General features: G+C 40.9%; 1 protein-coding gene across 1 annotated transcript; it reads right to left on the bottom strand.

Moving 5' to 3' along the window:
• Window positions 1–3,712: 3,712 nt before the first annotated feature.
• On the bottom strand, window positions 3,713–11,401 carry LOC123033473 (vomeronasal type-2 receptor 26-like). The gene is made up of 6 exons (XM_044450076.1): window positions 11,226–11,401; window positions 10,425–10,716; window positions 8,018–8,812; window positions 7,153–7,380; window positions 5,868–5,994; window positions 3,713–4,614 (listed from the first exon to the last, which is right to left on the bottom strand). The coding sequence occupies exons 1-6, from the start codon at window positions 11,399–11,401 to the stop codon at window positions 3,713–3,715; spliced, it is 2,520 nt and encodes an 839-aa protein (XP_044306011.1).
• Window positions 11,402–17,831: the final 6,430 nt, after the last annotated feature.

Here is a 17,831-nt window from a genome sequence, read left to right on the forward strand (position 1 = left end):
CAGTTCTTAACGCTTAATTCTGTGAATGTGCAATGCTAGGCCCTATAACTTCCAGCATGGCTCAGCCAGGATGGCTCAGCCACCATGGCTGATTGGAAGATGTAGGACATTTTCTGTCTATCCATGCATAAGAGTGCCTCCTACTTGGCTTAGGACTTAGTTTCCTTAAGGGACACTCTATTTTGTTCTCCACTCAGGAAGAAGAACTCATGTTCTTCTGCAGAGGTCAATGGAGCATCTCCTGGCCTGATCAAGGGAAAAGATAAGCCACAGATGGTGGAGTGTGAGCTTTCCTTTGCTTGCTTTTATTCTGCATCCATATGTCATGATGGAGATATTCAATCATCTATGCATCATGTTTTATACAGGTGTTTTGTTTCTTTCTAAGCATCTTCACAGTGAAAGTGAGGTGCCCTGGCTAGACCAAGTCCACACAGATTAATAGCAATAGGTATGGTGAGAAGGACATTTTTGCAGACCTATCTACGCACATGGCTGCAAAAAACCAGAGCCTACATGGATCCCACGGTGACTGGCAACATTAGTGTTGGGTCCTGTGGCAAGGACATCACACCAGGTTGCCCCCCAGTCTGTAGGGATGTAGATATGCAAGGGAAGCAACCAAACCATAATGCTGTAGAGTGGAGCACATGACAATTGGGAATTAAAGTAGAAAGGGTGAACAGGTCCCAGAATGTGACTCACATGCTTGTCCAGTGGTTCAGGGAAAGATGAAGGAGCCACCCGGTGTGCAAATCCCCTGACTAAAGGCACATTACAGGATTTTTTTTTCACAAACTGAGCTCTAAAGGATTGTGGGATGATGAAAAAAACACCATATTTCTGAGCTTTGAAAAATTGCACTGGATGGACACTGTGTAGCAAAGAAACAAGACAAGTGGTTCTTTTGCTTAGGCAACTGTGTGACATCCCAGAAGAGTGCTACTAAACAAGGGGGAAAAGAGCCTGGAAAGAGCAAGGTGTCTGAAATACCAATGGTTTTGTGCTTTCAACACAGATGTGTTCCTGATAAAGAGGTGGATGGGAAACCTTGAACTTTGGAGACTGTGACTGTGTTATTGAAAAACACAAGGCCACCACATCTGTTCATGAGGGAATCCTCTGTTTTTATTATTTTGTACCAATAAAAGAAGGAAAAGCAAAGAAAAAGCAACAAGAAAAAGAAAGAGATACCAAGGGATCTTACACAAAAGTGACATATAGTGCTAAGTGTGGGAAATTATGCAGAAAGTCAGTAACTTTTATTACTTCTATCAATTTTGAAACTACAATTTTGACATAAGAACACCTGGTTATTTTAATGAAGGCATTAACTGTAGACCAGTGCAATAATATCACAGTCCTTCCTGTGATCCTGCATGCTGCCGCAACCAGAATGTATGCATAGATGGCCCTGATTCAGATGGAATACACACATTGTCTATGGGGAAAGAAGTATTAATCTTTACCCAAAACAGTCACTCAGTGCAGGAGAGGTAATAGCACATTCTAAGGAGATTCCCTGTGTGTTGCCCACAAACCTTGGCATTTTCTGCTTCAGTAATTTCAATTGGCTCCCAATCTGTTGTCAGTGTGTAAAGATGCATATTTGAAATGTTTCAATTGAGGAATGAGTGGATTAAACTGAGATTTGCAATTGAAGAAAGAGATCTGCAGCAGAGGCTCTCCTCAGGAAGCCCTCCATGAGAGACATCAGGAAGCAAAGTACCCGAAGGAGGGCTTTCTCTGCAGTGGCGCCCCATCTGTGGAATGCGCTCCCCAGAGAGGTTCACCTGGCGCCATCATTATTTGTTTTTCGGCACCAGACTAAGAACTTTTTATTCAAACAATATTTTAACAATGTCTAATATTTATAGGTTTCAATTGTGCAGCCAGGGTCTTTCCGGGTTTTAATTGTATTATATTTATTTCTGTGAGCCGTCCTGAGGCTATATAGCAAGAAGACGGCATACAAAAATCTTAAATAAATAAATAAATAAATAAATAAATAAATAAATAAATAAATAGAATCTATCCACTTGTACAATTTCCTGTCAAGAAAGGAATTTGCAACCTTTCTTAAAAACCCTCTAAAATTAGAGCTGCATTTCTGAAAGCTACCAAGAGTAGTTACTCTGTGGCTTGCACTTTGGCATTGTCTCAAGAGTGTGGGATCTCTGGAACTAGTGAAAACAGAGGGCACCCATGGGACAGCAAAATCAAGCAGAATGAGGCACCACCACATTTTCAAATATGAATATCACTTGCTTGTTTGGATCTGTTTGGCAGCTTACATTCGGACAGGTGTCAAATGGTTCTGAAGGAGAAAAGAAACACTGCAGTTCCTCTGGGTCCATGCATAGATTTGACCAATAGATAGGCCTTGAATGTAACTTGAGGCTTCAAATAGCCATGCCCATAGAAGCACAGACATCTACAGTTGTGAAAAGGTAGTGAAGAATATTTGTGGGGGTTTTTTTGGTAGCTGATTGTAGAAATTATGGGGTGAAATTAAAAAACAATGTTTGTCAACAATGGGCACAACATTTCAAGAAATAGTGTTTACTAGGTGGCCAGATGGAGTCACGAAAGCAGTCGGTGTGAGCTTAGGTGGACTCTGGAGGATGGTGGAGGACAGGAAGTCCTGGAGGAATGTTGCCCATGGGGTCGCAATGGATAAGACAAAACTTTGCAACTAGCAACAACAAAGCTGACTGAAAATATGAAAAATTAGTAAATGTTCTCATTTCTGTAAGGATACAAACACAAGATGAAAGAAGAAAATATAACATATGACAAATAGTGTACTGAAATAACAAGAAAAGAAGCAGCATTCTGCAAATCTGACTAGGCTGTGTTTCTTTTGTATTCTGGTTTATCCAGTGACTGTCATAGGCTCAGTGCTATTAAGACCAATTCTCCAATTCCAGTAGTTCAGGCACTTTCTTTCCACTTTGATTCCGAGTCAATTGCTTCTCTCACTCATACACCATTTCATTTGTATCCCTCTACCCTCTGATATAGGGCTTTCTATCTTAAATCTCTCTTTCCTGATCCCTACCGATTGTGTAGGTAGTCTCTCTCCTCCATTTTGAATCTTAGGGCCTTTCCCAGGCAAGTTCTTAACCTTCCACTTAGTTGCTCCTCCTTCTGGTTTCCTTTGCAGACAAAGAGCAGATCCATAAACAGAGGTTTCCCCCCCCCCCTTTCTTTTCTTGCCTTAATTGTGCAACTGCAGTAGCATTTCATTCCCTTTCCCTGAAATACCAGATTTTACCTCATCATTTCCACCTCACCCCCTAACGCAAAAAGCATCCAGATTCTGGCTGATGATTGCATGTGACTGGGATGGTGAGTGCGCAATTCAACCCTTGCTATGAAAAGACATAATTTGGTACCTACTCATGTATTCATCTGACTTAAAGTTGAACCTCCCGAGAACCGGTTTTGTCTTTTCCCTTTTACTCTCAGTTGTAACATCCTTAATTTAACCAAACAGTTGATCATTAAAAAATTACTATTGTAAGTGGAACTAACAATCAAGAACACTTGAGGGTATCCAAAACACCTATTCTGAACTCAAATGTGAGAAATGAATTCAGACAGGAATGTTCACCCTTGCAAGCACTCTTTTTCAAATTCTGTTAATACCCAATCATCAGAAATTCCAGGAAAATAATCTTCAGGATTTGCAGGAAAATAATCTGTCTTTTCAGTTTTTCTTTCTTATTAGGTGTTCCTTGTTGTTCAGATCAGGTCTGAGTACAATAATGTAACATTTGGGGCCAAAGATGCAGCCCAGCAACCCAGCACCGGATGATAAGATGGCAAAGATTTCCACAGCCACCACATATTTCCCTTTGGTGCTCAGGTAGGCTGGAACAAAGGACAACCACACACTGCAGAAGACCAGCATGCTGAAAGTGATGAACTTGGCCTCATTGAAAGCATCAGGCAACTTCCTGGCGAGAAAAGCCACAGTTAAGCTGACTGCAGCCAAGAATCCTAAGTAGCCCAAGACACAATAAAACATGGGAGCAGAGCCCTCATTGCATTCCAGAATGATTTTGTCATCCAGGGAATGCACATCCACATCTGGAAATGGAGGAGTCATACTCAGCCAAAGTGTACAAATGGCTGCTTGAATCAAGGAGCCAGAAAGGGCAATTGAATTGGCTAGTCCTTTCCCCATCCTTTTCCTCATCCTGGAGTCTGGCTTGGTGGCCACGAATGCCAGAAGCACAGTGATGGTTTTGGCCAAGATGCTGGAAAGGGCCACACAGAAGACAGTGCTGAAAACTGTTTGTCTCAGGAGGCAGGTCACCTTTCCAGGCTGCCCGATGAAGAGCAATGTGGAGAGGAAGCAGAGAAGCAGGGAGGTGAGGAGGACGTAGGTGATGCTTCGGTTGTTGGCTTTGACTATGGGGGTGTCCTTGTCCCTGAGGAAAGTGCCAAGCACCAAAGTTGTGATGAAAGAGAACGAAATAGCCAAGCTGGTCAAGATGATGCCTAAATATTCAGTGTAAGAGAGGTAACTTAGATCCTTGGGAACACATTGTGTTTGTTTCTTGTTGGGATATTGATCATCCAGGCATTTGATGCAAGCATCCATATCTGGAAAGAAGGAAAGGAAGGAAAAGTATTTAATCATGCCGATGAAATTAAGCTATGAACCAAGCAGAAGTCTTTGACAGGAGGCGTTATTTCTTTGCCTAATTCCTAATGTAGAATGTGGAATAACAACAACAACAACAAAGTGGAGGTGTGTATAATATATAGATATACAGTGGTACTTTGGCTCACAAACATGTGAGTTCACGACAAAATTGTGTCGAGAACAAAAATTTCATAAACATTTTGACTTAGGTCGCGAACTTCACATTGGGTGGTGGCCGTGATCACAACCATCTCCCCCCCGCAAGTGGGGAGATGGCCACAATTGTGCTGGGGTTGCGGGGGGGGGGAACTCATGGCTGAGATTGCACCCATCTTTCCTGCATGAGCGCTATCATGATTTCCGCCGTCTCCCCGCCCCCAGCACGATCACATCTGTCTGTCCCTTTTGTACGCCAACATTTGCGCCTGTCTTCCCTACCCCTGAGCACGCCGAGATGATGGGTGCATGCAGGGATGATAAGCATGAGGAGATGGCCACACTCGTGCTCAGGGTGCGGGGGGGGGGGGTGGTGGCCACTATCTTTGTTCTTTTTCACTTTGCTTCACATTTTTCTGATTTAAAAAATAGTTACAGAATGGATTAACCTTATTTACCTTGAACCTTATGGGGAAAATTAACTTGGCTCATGACCAATCTGGGTCATGAACAGAGTTCTGGAACACATTAAGTTCATGAGCCAAGGTATCACTATATATGCATGCATGCATATAAAATTAACATATACTATTTACAATATAGTGTAAAAGCTCTTGGCATAATGTGTCAGTGTTGTAACTTCCCTGCTACCCTCGTATTAAAAAGATTTGCAAATTGAAATCACTTCCAGGAAGATAACTCCACTCTGCCACCCAAAGGTGAAGAGGTTGTTCCTTGAATTAAGAATTTCTGCAAAGGTTAACAGGTGTATTTTGCCCAACAGTAGCCAGTCAGATCATTATTCATTCATTTGCATGAATTTATATCTTTTCCTCTTTGTGCAGGGAAGCCAGAGCCTGTTATGCTGGACTTCTGGAGCAGTTTTGGGAGGCAGCAATGAATGGGGAGAGGTGTCCGTGTTTATTTGATTCTTTTCAAAGGTATCTGTGTCAAGGAGCCCTTCTATTTATGTTGATGGAGTACAACTTCTCCAGATAAATACATCATGAATATGTCACATAAAGGGGGTGTGATTGCGCTTTGGTCCACATACCCTTCATGTGAGAGATCATGCCTTCTGGACATGGAGCACAGTCATAGCAGCAAAATTGCTCTCGCTCCTTCTTTTTCCTGCTGTGACCTGGGTAGCAGTGGTTGTTGCACATGGAAGTGGGCACCACCTGTAGAAAAGCATGGAGGTGACAAGATGAAGCAATCATCAATGCAGAGATGTCTTGCACACATATTCTTCAGCAAGGTCTGAAGAGGAAATTGAATTGAGCTAAGAAATTCATATCCCTTTCTTCAGCTGGGGATCAATGACTTTAGTCCCAAGAGAACCTTTCCCACTGGGAATGTGTGGGGCTGAAATGGATGGCAGGGAGGGGTCCCATGATCTAGGAGAGTTGCTTGTACATGCAATCCCTATGGAAGGGGGCTTTTGGTGGGAAAGTAGGCATTGGTGAGAGGAAGAAGTTCAACAATGAAGGCATCTGTATAAGCAGGAAGCCTGTCAAATGCAAACAGGTTGGCTTAATGTGGAATGTGCTCCTTGGGGAGATATGCCTGGTGCCGACTTTATATTCTTTTCAGCGCCACATTAAAAGCTTTTTATTTAATTGCTATTTACAAAAATCTAATATTTTATCATTTGCAGTTGCTCTTGTTCATTTTTGTTTTTTTATAATCTTTTATGGAATTTGCTATTGTCTTATTGTTTTTAATTGTGTGTGTTTTGAGCCATCCAGGGATGCCAAGGCATGTGGTGACAGGATACAGAAGTTTTAAATAAATGCAATAAAATAGCACTTTGCCCTAGATCTGCAAGATATTAGTTACTGAACTTCTAAGAGCACTTGTGAACTGCCAGCAGTTTTGGAAGGGAATTACATGTAGTGCAGTCTTGAAAGCAGGATGTTGAGGCCAGTTTTCAAGGCCTAACTCACAGAACCAGTTTGATCGTTCTCCATCTCAATGGTAGATTTCGCATATGAAAAAAAATTCCCTCTCCAAATGAAATTGAAGTGTGCAATCCTATGGTCTGTTCACATTGCCTGGGGGAGAAGAAGCTTTCTTGGTGACCATGTACCGACGAAATAACTACATGAGATGTTCCTTATGATGCATGGCTGTTGCAGAGCCTGCTACCACCATGCCTCATAAGTCTCCACCTTTGTGTTCTTCTGTGCACCTGGCACGAAAATGAAAGTGTCACATTCTCCATTATTGAACTGTTATCTCCACTTTTAAGGAATCACATGGTCATGAAATCACTTGTGAATGCAATGTCAATCAGCAGGCAGAAGTTTAAACATGAAGCATTTGCAGCTGTTCCTTACCTGATTAAAGCTTGTGTGCCATGTGATTTGGTCACCATCAATGTTTAACTCTTGGCCTGCAGGAGCCTGGGGGTCCAGGCTTCCAACTGTCAATCTAGCCATGGAGCCATTGGGGAACATCAGCCAGTTGGTAACATCAAACTGTGTAACCAGCTCTCCATTTTCGTTAAAATGCAAGGTGTCTCCAGCATTATTATTGAATGAGATGCTGCTTAGAAATTGATGGAGCTAGGTTGAAAGAAAGAATTCCCAGAGGTATAGAAATCGATATAATGAACATCAAAAGCATTTTCCCACCAGCATCTGGAGTATTCCTATGTTGCCCCAATATAGGAGACACCATCTTTCTTGCTACATTTTCTCAGCATTTAGACCCATATTGAAGGTGGCTTCTGAATAATCAAATTTTAAAATCATGTTTGACTGGATTGCATCCACATTTTGTCATGCCTGAAGAAATGTGCAGAATTAAAATGTGTTTAATTAAGATTATTTTATATGGATATTTTAACTTATTGTTTTATCTATGTTGTAAGCCGCCCCGAGGCTTCGGCGAATGGGGCAGCATAAAAATGTTTTAATAAATAAAATAAATAAATAAAAGGAGTCATATGAGGTGTAGGCAGAGTGAAATCTACAGCCTCATTGATTCTGGAGGACCTGCTCCAAGAAAGACTAAATGTGAATCAAACCACTGAGGCTGGTGCTATGTATTTGGGTGTATGAATGTAATATTTTTGCAGATGTTGTGTTATGTAGAAGTAGACTCCCTTTTTCCTCTGAACTATAAGAGTACAACATCTTTTGCTAAACTGGAGTGTAAGTTTACAAATTCTATTATTAAAATGAGTTGAGATGCTCTTACCTGCCATGATTGCACATTCTGATGTGCCAGACCCTCTCTCTTCACCATTCTTTTGTGTTTGGAGCTGCTGTCATAGATGGCATGCAAAGCATGTGCAATAGCATAGGCAGAATTGTACACATTATAGCTGTGGCCAGTCATTTCCATCTCAAAGAATGTTCCAGGAAGGTTCTCCAGCTTCTCATCCCCTGAGCAGGTCTCCTTGCCCTGTCCCCTCCCATTAGATATTTTTAGAAAACAGTTGAATGCCTGCTCCCAGAAGTCCTGGATGAAACCATCTTCTTTGTCCCATCTGGGTTTAACCAAGTGTGTAAATGTTTGGAATCCTAATGGCTGATTAGAGTGAACAGAGAAGGATATGGAACCATGGAAGGTTTGCATATCCCACATCTTTTGAAGGGAATGTGATGCAAAATCCCAGTGGGAGGTAATAATCCACACTTTACCTAATGGTGGCAAATCTAAGAAGGATGCTAGAAAAAGTAACAGTGTCAAAGACTGAAAAGAGGGAGCTTCTCCATATACAAAGATTACATTGGCATTGCTCTCAATGGCAGTATTGTAGCTTTTCCAGTGCTGCAAAATCACTTCTATTGCCTGTTCCACATAATTCCATTTTGCTATTCTCACTATGAAGGCATCACAAATGAGATTCTGGGAAAGCATTGGCACCATAGTCTGGAGGAACCTTTGCCCTTTGTCATCATCCACAGCACAAAGCCCAATCCAAGTCCATCTGAAATGCTGAAGTAGCCGCACAACTCCCTTGTACTGTTGGGCTTCATTTGGGACCATCTGGTAAAGAAAAGGGAAGAGGACTTTGCCCCCTTGTTCTGGCAGAAATGATCCATAGGTGATCTGCATAGAAATACTTTCATGATAAATTCTAGAAGAATTATTAAATGCCTCAGCATACAGTAAATCCAGAATTAGAACCTCCCCTTGAAGAACCTCATATGTCTTTTAGGAAAGACCTCCAGCATAGGGTCAGTGTAAGCAGGAAGCAAGACCCACCCCCACAGATATTTAGTTCTGCTATTTGTCTCTCTTTACCTGAAGACTGTTATTTTAAGTTTGATGTAAAATCTAGTACTGTCCTCCGTTGAGGAGAGAACAAGTTTTTCTGCTGAACTGGTATTCAGCTATTTGAAGAATGCTACACTCATTGATCTCTTTTTATTCAGACTAAACAAATTACAGTTTATTCATTTCCCCTCTGTGCACATTCCCTCAAATTTTCCAACATTTTCATTCCCTTCTTCTGAACCTCTTCTAATTTCTCAATAGCTGGAAATGACTTGCCCTAAATGAGGACTCAGTCATGTAGAGTGACTAGCATGAAATAAAGTGAAATTCATTACCTGCAGCCTTGGAAGTTTAATCCAACACAAAAGTAAGGGTCTCCATGTTGAATGGGGATTAGAAGAGGGCATTATAGTTGGAACAATCATGGTGACTGTATCAAGGTTAATTGGTACACTAAAGCTCTTAGTTAAAATGGTGATCAGGGATAAAATTAATTTTTAAAATATGTATAAGCTTCCTGAAATGTTCAGGTGCCATCATGATATATTCATTTACAAACCCCAGAAAGTTCAGGAGCCTCAGTTACCTTTGGAGAAGGAAAAGTATTTTGAAACAAACAAGAGTTGGGGGGGGGGGAGAGAGAGAGAGAGAGAGAAGAATCCCCAAAACAACCTTCCCATTTGCAAATCTGTATGTGAGAAGATCTCTCCTGTCATGCTTATTTCCCAGCAGATTTGTTGTCCACCGGTCTGCCAAGTGATGGTAGTATTCCTAGAGATCTCTCAAGATGAGGAAGGTTCAATGGTTGGCATAAAAATACTGTGGAACCTTGAAACCTGGAGAGTTGTGTGTGTGGGGGGGAACACCTTAGTCACCTCCAGGGACAAGCAGTCAGAAATTTACTTCAGAGGTAGTTTTGGTTGAATGCATTATACCACCCAGCAATGTACTGGGGTGCAGTACACTGCAGTTCTTTGTAAGCAGTCAAGTCTTACGAAGAAATAGTCATTCATCTTTGCTGAATTCCTCTTTGTTTCTTTCATGTCACTCTGCATTTTACCTCTTATTAGGAAATATCTGTTTTTGGAAGAGTTAGCTCCCCTCTAGTGTCATCCAGAAGTCTCACATATTTTCTTTCTATATGCTCATCCATGTCACTTGTAAATAAATGTTGAAACCTGGCCTCTATGCAGCGCCCATTGACACCACACCCAAAACCACTTTCCACTTGGAATAGTGGTCATTGGTGATGTACAGTTTCCTAACAAGCGGAGAATCCAGCTTTGTCATTTTGCCTGCATCTTTTAAAGATATTTCACTAAAATGAACAAGATGGTGTGTGACACCTTCAAAAACTCCACAACCTATGCATATGGCTTACCTGTGGAATCTTCCAGATTGCTGAAAAGATGGCCGTATTGGCAGAGGTTTCAGAGAGGCATCCCCCAATGACAGCTATCAGTAAGTTCTGGTCATGACATTTGTAGTTGGGAACAATCCTGTGTCGTGTGGAAAGCAGGTTGAGGGTGGCCTTGAAGGTCATTTTGGCTGTGTAGTAGCTATTGAGGATGTGGAAGCCCAGGGAGATATTGGATAAGATGTGGGGGTTCTCATTGATCTGCTTCACAGCAAAAGCCAAGGCCAGGACATGCTGGTAGTTCTTAGGCACCGAACTGAAAGAGGCACAGGTTATTTCAGTAGTAATGCAACAGTAACATGGTTCCTTTTGCATACCAGTGATAATAAAAAAGAAAAAGAAACCCAAATATTTCCTTTTTTTTTTTTTTAAATAACTCTAAGAAGGCTTATAAACCTGGGCACAATCAAGGTTCAGCACTGAATAACCTAGTTTTGATATTTCTGGATAAGGTGAGATATACAGAAAGGTGAAATCAGTACACAGAACTGTATTTAACCCATCATTTATACTGCCTTTGAGCCTCAAGACTTTCATTCATCTTGTACAACACAAAACAATGGAAATGGCATGTGGAACTGAAAAGATCAACAAGCCCAAAGTTTATAGTTGCAATGCCAAATTTCCTACATCAATTAGTAAGTAATTATTCCAGTATGCATACTGATACTTTCACAATGATGCATAATTAGAATATATTGCAGGAGGAGAGAGAGTGACAGAAAGAGAGAGACTGAAACAGAGAGAGAAGAAACTGTGCCTTACATGGGCTCCCCAACCAGTGTCTCTGCAGGCTTTTCCATGAAGGTGAGGTTACAATAGAAGAAGAACAACTGAGAAACAATCACCCCAATGACAAGGTCTCCTGCCTGGTAAAATTTATGCAGAATAGGGAGAGGATCATCGGTTGTGGTGCAACTGATAGAATTTCTTCTGCACATAGTTAAACAAAGAAGAAGAGATGAAAGTAGAAGTACTACCTTGAGGATCCTTCTGAACAAACCTCCTCTGCAAAGCTCCATTCCTACGTCTCACTAATAGCTTCTATCGATCTGCATGAAACATTTTTTCATCACTTTCTTTGAATTTCTTTTAGAATGTGGAGACTCCAGTGTTGGAAACCTGCCTAATATTTGAGAACTGGTCATAAAAAAGAATCTCAGTGCCCTGCCCTTGCCTAGGTTGAGGTCTGAAAATAAGAATGTGTTTGAACCTCTTTAGTGATGTTGAAGGTTGAACTTGTTAGCCGGCCATGCAATATCTTGGAACAACAGACCAAAAATCAGTAATTTAGATAATTACATGGGAGATCATCAGTTGGACAGGGAGCATGACAATTCATAATGACTGAGAAAATTGCATGGAATATTGTACTGCCTACTACACTTGTTCTTTCCCCTTTTGAAAGCCTGGGCTCTTAAGTGGTTAAGAGTGCTGGACTGGGATTGTAGAGAAATTTCTCAGCAGAGGCAACTCTAAGTGATCAGAGTCCTGAGAAGCAGAATAGGGTCCAAAGAATTTGGGGATCCCATTCTGCTTTCTCTGTTTTTGAGGCTTTCCAAAAGTTGTTTCTTTTAGGATAAAATGGAAAAGCCATCTTTATTTCCTTGCAAGACAAAGGGCAGCCAATGAGTCTAATACTAATAATGGTAAATAAAATGGGAAGAGATCGGGTTGCATCTGCACAGAGTCATATTCGGCTTCAGCCAAAGTTTTTGGGACATGGGGCAGTCAGCTGCACCACACTGATTTTCAAGGACTTTTTGTCCCATTTATAATTATTATCAGCATCATGTTGCTGCAAGTACTATTGGTTGTGATAAATTGACATTAAATTTTTGGGTAGGTACAACAGATTGCTGAGGGAGAGAATCAGGGTGAGTCCTGAGAAGACAGAAGAATAATTTTATAGGCATTGTTGTGAAAGAGAGGAGGGTCAAGTTAGTTTTTGCCCCAACTTTAGTGGGATTTTAAAAACAGAATGAAGGATAAGAGGAGTATCCTCTCCCTTTGCTATTTTAATATTCATATACTAGAAATATCTTAAATGAAATCAAAATATTTATTCACAGAAATGAACCTTTGCTTGCCATTTCTTTTCCTGAATCAGTTGGAATCATATTGTAGTTTCCAGAAAGACCTGCATTGGTTGCTGATCAGATTAGTGGGTCGACTTGTAAAATCAAAATCTTCTTAACATTTAATTCCATATGAGTGCAATCCTATGCCCTACATCTGCCAGCATAGCTCACTTATCATGGCTGGTTTTTAGATGTAGGATATTTTCTGTCTAAACATGCACAAAGGTGGCTTCTAAATGTGGTAGGCCTTGCCTCCTTTGGAAAAGAGGTGTCCACTATGACATCCTATCATAGGCTCCCATCTGAAGGCACCCTAACTTGCAGCATATTCAATGGGCACTGGGTTCTTCTTTTGTGTTGATCTGAAACTGTGGAATAAGTTCCCAATTGGAATTCTCCTAATTATATAGTTTGTACAATGTATGAGGGGTTTTCTCATATGTTGCCTTCTGTATGCAATGATCTCTAACAGAAGAATAGTGAGGAATGTTCATAGACAGGCTGGTGAACAATTCCAGTGACCAAAAGCTGGGATAGCTTTCTGGAATCATGCTAAGCTCATGCATTGTTCAGTTGATTTGGAAGAGCACCAGAGAGCATTGTCTAGTAAGTATCTTCCACAAACATTGTATAGGAAAGGGCTTCTTATGTTGTAAGAGAGGAGGTATTTGCTTTACTTCAGCAGTTTCTTACCAACTTCCTGGAAGTGTGTGATGGTTGCAGCCTGTATTTTCTGATGACTTCTAAAGCAGTGTGAGAAAGGAACTTTATTGATTTCATAGCAAGGGTCATTGTGTTTTGTTTTCAGTTTGGGGAGAAGAGCAAATGTGTCACCTTCCAAGAAAACTAGGGTGGTCCATGCAGCATCTCCCCATCCATTTGAGGAAAAGCTTTCTTTTGCATGATTGTATTCTGCATCTGAATATTCAATAATATATACATCATCTACAGCACAGGTCGGTTTTTCTCTAAGTAAATTCATGTTGAACGTGAGGTGCCCTGAATAGACCGAAACCTCATGGATTATTACAAATGAGTGCAGTGTAAAGAACAGATTGGCAGACCTATCCACATTGTTGCAAACGACCAGAACCTACAAGAATCGCATGATGGTTAGCTACATTAGTGTGGGGTCCTCTGGGAAGAATTTCCTCCCAAGTTGCTCCTCAGTCTGCATAAATGCAAATTTGCAGAGGATGTACCCAAACCCTAATGCTTTTGAGTGGATCACATGACAACTGAGTCTTAAAGAGTGGGAGAGAACATGCTCAGGAATGTGGTCCATGTGCTTGTTCAGTGCTTAAGAACAAGATGAAGGGTCAAATGGTGTGCGATATCCCAAAGGTAAAGGAACGGTAAAGGATTTTTTTCCTCAAATTGAGTTTCAACAATGCTGGCAGGCCGCTGGAGGGACTTTGCATGCCCACTTCAAATGCCTGTGGGATAATGGAGAAAACACTGTGTTTCTGAGCACGGTAGAACTGCACTGGATAGATTCTCTCTGTAGCAAACAAACAAGACAAGTGTTTCTTCTTTGCTTAGGCAGCTGGGACACATGAAAGAAGAGTGGACATATGCAAGGGCTGCCAAACAAGGGACAGAGAGCGGGAAACAACAAGATGTCCCAAAGGCCAATGGCTTTGTCATTGACCAAGGATGGGATTCCAATGGAAGAGGTGGATGGGAAACTTTGGATTATGGAAAGAATATGGCTTTGAAAAACACCATCCCACCACATAGATGAACAAGGCAATATTGACTGCACCAGAGAAAGAGTTTGAATGTCCAATGCTGTAGGTTCCAGAACCGTTCCCTGACTTGTTGCCAGAAGTGACATGGGCCCAGGTAGGGTGAATGAAGACCACTGCTTGAGAATACCTTAGGTTCTATACATGCTTTTTGTAGCAAGCACTCATTTCCAAGTGTGTCTCACTAATTCTGGCCTCACAGGGGCACGCTGTGTTTTGACTTGACAACTTTCTCTTGGGATGTAGCCCCTGAACATGCCACTTGGGCTTTGAGGAAGACAGCTGATGGGTAGAAGAAGTATGGTGAACAGGTCTGTGGTCCAGATGAAAAGTGGGAGAGGAGAAGTGGACTGTTCTCAAACAGCAGGTGTCCATGCATGTAGAACATGCACATGCCCAGGCAGTTATTCTGACTTTGGCACCCTTCTGAATGGAGGATTTGAGGTGTTTGGATGGCTGTGAGCTGATGCCTGATCCTAACTCCTTCACCAGGCAGACCTGGAATTCATCAGATGACCCCATTCATGTGGGAACCACTCCTTTGATCTTGTATGCTGCCCTGACAAGAATGCATACCTAGATGATCTTGATTCATGAGGAAAACGCATGTTGTGCATGGGGCAGAAAGCAATTTTTGGCCCAAAACAGAACAGACAAGCAAGAGATTCCTTGTTTGTTGCCTGCAATCTTTGGCATATCCTTGTTCAAGAACTTCAGCTGACATCCAATCTCACGCTAGTGTGTGATGATGAATCTTTTAATTAAATAATTGAATTAAGAAAAGATACTAATATATTGGCATTTGCAACTGAAGTAAGAACTTCCCCTCTTGTAGAGTTACCAGCCAAAAAAGAAATTGGCAACCTTTCAAAATCCCAAACTAGAACTGTAGGAATCCCACTATGAACTTAGAACTACGCCCATGGGTTTCCCTTTCACATGCTCCCAAGGTGGCAGAATCTCAGGAACAAGTACAAAACTGAGGGCACCCACAGGGAGGAAAAATCCAGCAAAAAGACAATGAGGACTTTGCCACAGAGGAGGTAAAGAAGGTACCACTTCGTTTTGGATATGAATATCACCTGTGTGTTTGTCACAATGTGACAGCTCACATTTGTACAGCTGTCACATGGTTCCAAAGGAGAAAAGAAATGTACTGAAGTTCGTATAGGGTAGATATCTGCTAGACTTGGCCAACAGATATTTCCTGAATATTACTTGAGGATCTCAGCCACATCCACATAAGTAAAGACATCTGCAGTTGTCAGAACGTAACAGTATTTGAACAATAACTTTTGTAACTGATTTTGGAAATTATGCCATTAATTTTTTTTTGGCAAAATGGGCACAGCATTTTAGGAAACAGTGTTTATCAGTTTACAGAAAAAAAGTAACATGTATGGAATGACCTTCTGAAAGTAATTCTCCAGGTGCCATATTTTACAATATACTTGGTGCCAAGTGAAAAAGTTGTCTTCTCCAAATATTTCAAGGATTGTTTTAATATTATGTTATTTATAGTGCATTTAATTTTAATATATTTTAACTTATTGATATTTGGCCTTTAACTTATTGATATTTGCATATTTTCTGGTTTTTTATGTTGCTTTAATGTGTTTTGAGACTTGATTGTAGTTTATGTTAAATGTTGTAATCCAGTTAAAGAGTCTTCAGGCTAGTTATAGCAGAATATAAGTTCAACTAATAAATAAATTCCAAATTTTATTAATTTATTTTAAATGTCTTATATAGCATCTAATTATTATGAAATCTGAAGATGGTTTGCTAAAAATCAGCATAAAGATATAAACTCAAGATACAAAAAGGAAAGACACAATGTATTAAAAAAGTGTAATAACATAACCAGTGATACATGCATTCTGCATATCTAGCGAGAGTGTGATTCCTGTGCATTCAGGTTTCTCCAGTCAAAATGGGACCATCATAGATTCCGTATTGCTAGGACCAAAGGATACAAAGTCTACCAGGGCAATGTGCAAAAGAAAAAAAAAAAACACAGCATATGAGAAATCGTGTAAAACATAACCGGATATAAATGCATTCAGAAAATCAAGCTGTACTGTGATTATTATTATTATTATTATTATTATTATTATTAGAACATTTCTATGCCGCCCCTTGCTGAAGCCTCGGGGTGGCTTACAACACAATACAATACAATACAAAAATAATATATATAAACAATATAATATAAAATATAAAATTAATAATACACACACACACACACACACACGATATAAAAGAAGTTATAAAAGAAAAGTTATAAAAGAAAAGAAAAGAAGAGTAATAAAAGAAAGGAAAAGAAAAGAAAAGAAAAGAAAAGAAAAGAAAAGAAAAGAAAAGAAGTCGCCCTGGCCAGATAAATAAGTAAATATTTTTAACAATTAAAATGACGTTTATTGTGTATTCAGGTTGATTCTGTCCAAATCTGACCGTCATATGCCCGGTATTGTAAGGAACAATTCCCCCATTCCAGTAGTTCTAAAACTTCCTTTCCACTTGGATTCTGTGTCTGTCACTCTGACTCTGTATTTCACGCATGGAAGGAAAAATCAACTACGGGCTCCTTGCTTAGGAAGGGTTCAATGTGGGAATGGAGACCTGATTGTCTCAGCTGGACTTTTCCAGAAAAGATTTCAACCCACAACTTGCAACCCTTTATAGTTGCTCCTCCTTTTGAATTCCTTACGCAACTCTGAGCAGATCCATATGGACAAGTTTGGTTCTCTTTCTCTCCTTCCCTTCTGATGCATTCCACATCCCTAAAATTAGCATTTCCAGGAAATTATTAATCAGAATTAAAAGAACATGCAGACCTTTCAGTTCTTCTTTCGTATTAGGTGCTCCCTGTTGTTCAGCTCAGGTCTGAGTACAATCATGTAGCATTTCGGCCAAAAGATGCAACCCAGCAGCCCAGCACTGGACGACAAGATCGCAAAGATTTCCACAGCCACTACATATTTCCCTTTGGTGCTCAGGTAGGCTGGAACAAAGGACAACCACACACTGCAGAACGTCAGCATGCTGAAGGTGATGAACTTGGCCTCATTGAAAGCATCAGGCAATTTCCTGGCGAGAAAAGCCACAGTTAAGCTGACTGCAGCCAAGAATCCTAAGTAGCCCAAGACACAATAAAACATGGGAGAGGAGCCCTCATTGCATTCTAGAATGATTCTGTCATCCAGTGAATTCAGGTCCACATCAGGAAATGGAGGGGTTGTGCTCAGCCAAAGTGCACAAATGGCTGCTTGAATCAAGGGGCCAGCAAGGGTGATTGAATTGGCTAATCCTTTCCCCATCCTTTTCCTCATCCTGGACCCTGGCTTGGTGGCCACAAATGCCAGAAGCACAGTGAAGGTTTTAGCCAAGATGCTGGAAAGGGCCGTAGAGAAGACAGTGCTGAAAACCATCTGTCTCAGGAGGCAGGTCCCCTTTCCAGGCTGCCCAATGAAGAGCAAGGTGGAGAGGAAGCAAAGAAGGAGGGAGGTGAGGAGGATGTAGGTGATGCTTCGGTTGTTGGC

The sequence above is a fragment of the Varanus komodoensis genome, unplaced genomic scaffold (genome assembly GCF_004798865.1).
Source record: "Varanus komodoensis strain SLA01 unplaced genomic scaffold, ASM479886v1 scaffold62, whole genome shotgun sequence".
Lineage (NCBI taxonomy): Eukaryota > Metazoa > Chordata > Lepidosauria > Squamata > Varanidae > Varanus > Varanus komodoensis.